This window comes from Magallana gigas, chromosome 7, assembly GCF_963853765.1.
Source record: "Magallana gigas chromosome 7, xbMagGiga1.1, whole genome shotgun sequence".
NCBI lineage: Eukaryota > Metazoa > Mollusca > Bivalvia > Ostreida > Ostreidae > Magallana > Magallana gigas.
Window position 1 is genome coordinate 6,918,566 of NC_088859.1, and position 8,302 is coordinate 6,926,867.

The following is an 8,302-nucleotide window of genomic DNA, read 5'->3' on the forward strand; positions in this document are numbered from 1 at the left end:
AAATTACCATACAGATGAATTAATTGATTACATAATTGAAGAGAAAGGTACAAACTCTAAAGGATTTAAAAAAAAAATAAACTCTGATATTCACTAAATATAAATGTACATGAATGTGGCATAAAGAGCATGTTGAAATTATAAAATAGTCTTGAGATTTTTGGTAATACAGTAAGTATACTAATAGATCAATGGTTCAAAATGCAAATATTTGTAGTAGTCAACACAGACACATCCTCTTTTCTTAAAAGAAATAATATGAGACGAGTTCTTGGCTTACACGGTTAGTTTAAAGTAAAAAATATAAATAATTATCATACATGTATAATTAGCAGTTGATTCATCTTCCACAACACTGAAAAATTTATGAATACTTGTATATTTCAAATGAAACATCTGTAGATTAATGTTTGTAATCTAATCTCCATGGATATGAATTTTATATTGAGACAAATTTTCAGAACTCAAACATTACAATTATAGTTTAACATATATTGTACTGTACACATTAAATTAATTCAGCAATTTCTCAAAATAAGAACACAGATTCACACACATACAGTGTACATGTATATACAAAGTAAAGGGGTCTACACAACACAAGAACATAATATATGTACATTGTATTAGTACATACTATAAAAAGTCACATGCTAAAAAAAAGGTATGCTTGTAAAATCACAGCAAGTTTATACTTTACACAAATGAAGAATACAGAGGTTTTAAAGATTAAATTTTATATTATAAATTGCATGGTTGCTTCGATTATATGTTAGAAACATTTTTTTTTAACAGTAGAAGATTTTACATGTAGTACCGGTAATATGTATACCTTTGCATCTTCATCATTGAAAAGATCAAAATTCCTTTTACCTTACTTAATCTTCAAGTTTAAATTTAAATAACTCCTATAGGGGCCCCACATTTTCAAGTCGAGTCCTAAATATATCACATTTCAGAGAGTATATAGGCACTGTTAATTCTTAAGCCCTTGTATCTTGAACACCCAGGCGTCTTGACTGGGAATTTGATCGAATGGAATTACTGGTATCTGGACGGTCATCCCTCCCCCAGGGTTGGGCTTCCAACTAAAGTTGCCGGGGTATCCCAGCATGCTCACCACGGTTGTTGTGGAGGTGGAAGGTGCCCCTAGCATTAGCTGGTTCGCCTTGGGCCAGGTCAGGACGATGGCATACACTGCTGTACCTTGAGCTGTCTTCTTTGCTGTGTACCTGTGAAAAAAGTTGTGTATGTGTTATTCATCTACTATTTAAACCTTGTTATATTTTTTTTGTTTATTAGTGAAATCTATAAATAAGTAAACACTTCAACAGATTATCATCTGTAAAAGATAAGGAGAAATACATGTAATGAACCAGGCCAAGATTTGTACCTGGGCAACGTGAATCTCTAGTCAGATGCTCTACTGACTGAGCTATCTGGTGCCAGTAAACGAAGCAGTCTGACCAAATTTATGTCAAATTTATAAACAAAGTCAGCTTCAACTCGACTTATGAGTAATTTCCCTTTACTATGATTTATATCACAGGGGCCAAGCCCGTTTTAACATTAATTTCAGTGTAACCATTGAAATTAATGTTAAAACGGGCTTGGCCCCTGTGATTTATATCAATGACAAAGTCACCCACTTCTATGCTGTGTGTATGTTACCTTCAAATTTATATTAACAAATCAATACTTGATAGAAGAATATGAATCTATTTTTCCACATAATATGCCATTGTTGAACAGTGGTTGCGTCTGTAAGTGATAGTTTCCTTCTAGTGGGGAAAATGTCATTAACACCTCTAACACTTACACCTTCCACGCTTACAACACAATGAAATCCTACACACACATGAAGTGTGACTGCCACTCTTACTGTATTCTCCTGACTTAGTGTTAAAGACCCCAACCCAGGAGTGTTGCTCGGAGGGAAATTAATACTTACCAGACATCAGGAGTAGTGGTGTCATTCTGGTGGCTCCATGGGATGGACTCATAGATAGCCTCCCCATTCACTCCCAGCCACTGACCCATCTCTTTCAGACGCTCCTCAAACACGGGGGCTATCCTTCCATCATGGGTAGGTCCTATATTAATCAAGACATTTCCCCCACAACTGTAAAAAATTAAAAACAGGTACATGTACTTGTAAATAATGCTCTATGCGAAAAAAACCTGCATTTATCAAACCAGTATTAGCCTTTACAAGTGAATTTAATTCATCTTACATACTATAGGGTACATATGTGCACAATTAAATGATGATAATACTAGTACATGTACTATGATAATAGATGACATAAGGTGTAAATAGGATTCTTCTTCCATTTATAAGTAAAATATTAGTGTCAAATTTTATTTCCATATCAAAAAGTCACAAACTTTAAACTTAAATGCTTTAGAAAATGTTGTTAGACATGCAAATTACCCATATGAAGACTTTTTAAGTTCACATATAAACAGAGGTCTGTTTAGAAGAACAGACACTCACCAAAATTTGTTTTGTTGGGAAAAAACATTTTTGGCAAGTGCTTGCAAATGCCCGCTCTATTAAAATTGTCCCTGATGTTACATGCATTAAGCCCTATCATATCATACAGTGTACCTTATAAGATGAAATAACGGTGTGCATCTTGCCTACAAGGTTTAAAAACAAGGAATTTCTATCTGAGTTTATGGGGACCTTGACCTTTGATTTTTAAGCTTGAAAATAAATAATAAGTTTTACCACTTACTATAATTAAGCATAGGAAGAGTCAAGTTTATGTATGACCATCTAACTTAAACAAGCATACCAGGTAGTTTGTATCTTGCCTGTAGGTACGCACAGACAGACAAACAGATGCTATATATGTCAAGATCTAGTGCAACTGCCAATTTCAGCAGTTATAATTGTTTGATCGAGAGGAATCCACAAAGAACTCTGTTTTACTGACCTGACCGTTGTAGCAATGACCTTGGTGATGTCCTTCAGGGTGAGGTAGTCGTTAATGTTGGCTCTCCGCCTGTATCCCCAGGAAAACTTATCGATGGTCATTGCATTCTCCCATTTCCTTTTCTGAAGCACACCTTAAAACAATAGAAGAAAGGTGTAATTAAATAGAACAAGAGTGTAATCAAACATACACAAAAATACCTAAAAGGGTCATGTATTGTAATGAAAGAAACTTCTCATACGTTTTGCTTACCATTGGGAAGTAGAAAAATCATTCCCCAAACATATCTTAAATATATATATTGACAACTTTTATGCCAAAAAAAAAAATTGGATGACATACATGTATAGTGAAATAAAATTGAAGCCTACATGTATCTCTTTAACTTCCAAATGGATGGTTCTTTGATTGAGTAATGTCATAGATACCTGGGTTATATTTGTCATCACAGTTCAAGAATCCGCCATGTTTACAGCGAATATTCTTTCCCCATCGGTCATTGACAGCTACTGTATCTTTAACTGGACTGAAAGAAAATTAGTAAATACTAAATTTAGGTTTTTACCATTTTTTATAAATAATTAAAACAGCACTAACACTTAAAATTTCTCAACAATTTGAACTGTACCTTAAATTTTGACATGGCAAGATGCAAATGTACATGTATGGTAGCAGCTAGTATTTAAATTCTTAAATTCAACCAACATGCGTACACTAATTAAAGGTTGTAGACCATGTATTCTATCACACGTGGACAAAGTTACACAAAATTTACAGTTACAAATATCTTATACTTCATGATAAGGGCCCTTCTCATAACTCTAAAAGTTAGTAAATCATTATCAGTACAACAGCAGTAAATTCTATAGATTATTTCATTTGACAATGTAATATTTGACCTTTGGATGATCATATATCTTATGTTATCTTATATCAACTGTTCAATGTATCTAACCTTTCATTGTATAACCAGGCAAGGAACTGGGTGGCGTTCCAGTATTCGTCCGTCGTCTCCCAGTCTCCGTCAGACCACACTACGTCCGGCTTGTACTTGTTTACAATTTCATACAGCTCGGGCATTGTCTTTGTCTGTAAGATAAAAGCCAAGAAATTACAAAAACACTACATTGAGAATGATCGAAAGAAAAAATTTAAAAATCAAAAATGTGAAGAAAAATATTCGGAATTAAAAGAATGCAACTTTTTTTTCATTTCAAAGCTGTAATACTTATTTATTCACATTTTTCAAGCTAAAATTACTTTTACTTGCTTACCCTGACAAAGTCCTGAGTTGAATAGTTGTTAGCCTTGTCTTTTTCATACAGGGGATGATACCACTCAAACAAAGAGTGATACAAACCAAAATGTATATCAGTCTTGCCCCTTATAGAGTTGGCCAATTCACCTCAAAAATAAAAAGTCAGAAACTCCATATTAATCAAGCATTTCTAACAAAAAGTCATATTGTTTTCAAATTTTCATTACTCATATTGCTCTCGCAATAACTTGATTCTCATTTACCGGGTAAAAGAATTCATCCAACTATAAAAATATATACAATAAAACATGGTTATAGCAAACACGCTTATAATAAACCGATCGATGCTCACAACAAAGTGATTTCAATTTCCCTTGACTTTATTATTCACATATTGTAAACTAGACGGATATAATGAATTACCCTTATAACAAACCAAAATTCAGTACTTGAGAAATTCTATTGGCATTTTTTAATTAAAATATAAAAATAGATTATCAAAAATACATGTACTAGCACTTAAAATATTCTGGTAGCAGCAAATTGTTTTCATTCTTAAAATATGACAATTGCTTTTTCAGTGAATTGTTCATAAACTGTGTCAATATGAATTGCTTATTCAGTAAGTTGGGTTTTTTTCCTCTTCAACCATGTTCATGTTGTTCTAGCAAATAAATTTGAAGGGGGTTCATTCTGCAGTTATTCCTTCATGACTATTTAGTTTTCTTATTTTGACATAGTCTCAAAATACTGACCAACAATGTCCCTGTTGGGTCCAACGTCACCAGAGTTCCAGTTGAAGGAATACTTGGATGGCCAGTTACAGAATCCCTCATGGTGCTTGCTTACAAACACTATGTACCTATATAAAAAGATTTTGGTATTTTACTGGTACTATAAACACATACAATTTTTTTTTAAAATTATACCTAATAATTCTTCAAAATATAAATCTAGGGTAAGAGACAGGCACGTAGCATCAGGGGGGGGGCCAGGCCCCCCCCCCCCCCCCCCCCACTTTTTCTCGCAGCAACAAATTTTTTAAAATTTACATATAAAAAATGAATTATAATGGAGTTGGCCCCCCCACTTTTTTTGAAGTTAGTAAAAAATTGATATGAAAATGAGGAAATGAGTAGTCAAATAGAATATTACCCCCCCCCCCCCCCCCCACGGATTAGGAATTTCATGATTTGGAGGGGGAAAAAAATTTTGGTAGGGAAGAATTTTTTTTGGAAGTATAGTTGAGTCCCCCCCCCCCCCCCCCCCCCCCCCCCCCCCCGGATTAGGATTTTGAAGATTTTTGGAAACTTTAAATTTCCCTTTTTTTTTTTTTCTTTTGCTTGTCAAGATTTTTTGGATGGGTCTGGCCCCCCCACTTTCAAAAACGATGCTACGTGCCTGAGAGAGGTTGGGAAAATAAGGGTCTCCAATCTTCTAAAAAAAATTACGTACTTTTATTAATGTTCATACACTCTTTATAAACATGATGAAAATAAGGGGTTTTATAGGGTAGACCCGGATTTAAATCAGTGCCCCCTGAATTCTTATTCAGGAGCTCTAGCAACTAACATAAAGTGTCTGGCACCGGCGATCGAATTGGTCTGACCAACACATATTGCTAAAGCAAAAATATTTCACTGATCAAAACAACGACAATCATAATCTAACAACTCAGACTAACTAATGCGTCTAAATTCTTACTTAGCGCCTGACGCTTTGAGTATTTCCGCCCACTGGTCAGAATTGTAGAACTCAGCAGTAAACATAGGGGCAAAGTCAGCATAGGTGAAATCTGGTGGATAATTTTTCTGCATAAAATCCACAACTCCGGGTATCTTCTGACCCTTCCATGCATACCAGAACCACTCTGATGAGTAACTGGGAACAGAAAACACCCCCCAGTGAATGAAGATTCCTATTTTCGATTTGTCGTACCACGCGGGGAGGGGACGCGAATCAAGAGATGCCCAGTTAGGTTCATATTTAGCACCTGAAGTCTCTAAAGTGCAGAACAAGAGTACAAAAGAACCATAAGCTAGTATGCATGGAAGATTCATTATCGTTGAAAAATTGCTTCTGTTACCAAACAATATCCATCACATGATTATTTTATAGGAATAATAAGGATATCAAACCCGATCTGTTATAAGTTTAGCATTTTGATTATCTCATAAATACACCCGACTGGATATGAAAAAAATTCTATCTTTGTAATTATAAATTTGTGTCTTCTAAATGTTATTCGTCAAATGTAAATGAAGAAATGCTTTATTTTTAACTCTTAATAGTTATTGAGCTTCGAACATTATATTTATAAGTACCGTTTGTAAGTTGTTATTTGGTAGGCCAAAGGGTGTTTATTTTTAATATGATAAAAATTTATAAAGTCGGGTGCCTGTGGAAAAACCTTACAAATGGAAGTCCGCCGGTTAGACATATGAAATCCTAACAATAATGAAAAAAAATATTCATAAAAAGGTCTTGAAAGTTGTGGTTTGTTCATCTCGTATTACTAAAAATGATATGCATGATGTTTTAACATTACTTTCACATATCAATGTACATGTATATTTCATTATTGTTTTGTATATGTTGACATACAAACAATTAGGTAGTTTGACTTGCTTTTTAGTATACATGTATATTTGATTCAACAGTCGTGAATATCTATTATATCTAGTATCAGTACCACATCACACCAGAGACATAAAAAACATGTTATTTATGTCTCTGATCACACCATATAATTTTGTTTGTCTTATATCATCAAACATTTTTATACATGAGGGCGTTATCCCGGCTATAAGAAAGACTTTAATTCGTAAGGAAAAAAACTTGATACGTAGTTAACGATAAAATCACTCTGAAAGGCGTGAGTATCTCTTAAACAGCTGTTAAACTAGTTTTAATAGATCCTCAAGTTATGATTTTGAATACATTATACGATATTTGTTTCATTTGGAAAGGCTTGCAAGCCCCCCGGGCCCAACCACCACCCCACTTAACAAGCCCCCCCCCCCCCCCACACTTTTTGTATGGATCCTACGGTTTCTACAATTCTAGTAAAAATAAACCTATGAAAATATCTCTGTTATTTATACATCTACATGCATTTTAAGTAAAGGATATATAAGTCAAAAACTGTCTATTCTGTGAGAAGAACTGAGCGAGGCCCATAGACTGAAATTAGTTCTCTATCACACAGACTGTGCAGTTTGAGGCTATAATATCCGACTTAAAATATTAACTTTTTTGTCCAAAGAATGAACAGTAATAAGTAAACCTGTTGACAATACTGATAAATATATTTTCTAAATTTGAACAATAAAACCATGCAGTCTTGCACATAACTTTCTGTCGTTCACTTAATGGACAGTTTTAGGTACGTGCAAGGGGTTTATAAAGCCGTAGAGTAAACATTTCATATTCATCCACTCTCCAACAACTCATTGTCTATTGGAGAAAGGTTGACGGTCAAGGTTTAGTTAAGAACTTTTTCCAGGGAGAACTTTGTAGTCCGGAAGATTTAGAATGAACTTGTACATGTAGATATGTGAAGAATGTGATTTTCATGTAGTGCAGTGAAATGTGTCACGATCTACGTTCTGATAATATCTGATGTAATTTTCGGTTACAAGTAATTAATATGAAAAGTGGATCAATTTTGATTTGTGATTCTGATAAATCTAAAAGTAATTTATCTTGACAGTATAAAAGTAAAAAAAGAACGAAGAAAATACAGAACAATTTTTTTTTTAATTTTAAGACCACCCAACTGGAAAATATAATAACTTTGCAAAGCATTGATATCCTCGAAAATTCTCCTTAAATTTCTGCTTTGCTTCAAAACTATTATGATCCAAGTATGAAGGATACGGATAGTTTTTGGTAGATAGCAAAAATTTGAAAGTTAGCACTCGAAAATTTAATTTAGTAGGTAAACCTTATTAAAAAAATATATAAAACTTCGCAATATAATATTAAGAGTACGTTCATACATATACCTGTTAAATCAAGAAACAACGTGTCTCCGTTAAAGTTGAATAATAAATCTAAATTATGTGTACCTATGAAAATTTGTCAAATATTGCAAGTTGAT

General features: G+C 33.8%; 1 protein-coding gene across 1 annotated transcript; it reads right to left on the reverse strand.

The window, feature by feature from the left end:
- Positions 1-841: 841 nt before the first annotated feature.
- LOC105322568 (alpha-L-fucosidase) lies at positions 842-6,318 on the reverse strand. Its single transcript, XM_011421377.4, has 8 exons — positions 5,905-6,318; positions 4,956-5,062; positions 4,217-4,347; positions 3,898-4,031; positions 3,371-3,468; positions 2,943-3,075; positions 1,952-2,122; positions 842-1,232 (listed from the first exon to the last, which is right to left on the reverse strand). Exons 1-8 carry the CDS (start codon positions 6,258-6,260, stop codon positions 977-979), a joined length of 1,386 nt encoding a protein of 461 aa, XP_011419679.3. The 5' UTR covers positions 6,261-6,318; the 3' UTR covers positions 842-976.
- Between the last annotated feature and the right edge of the window lie 1,984 nt (positions 6,319-8,302).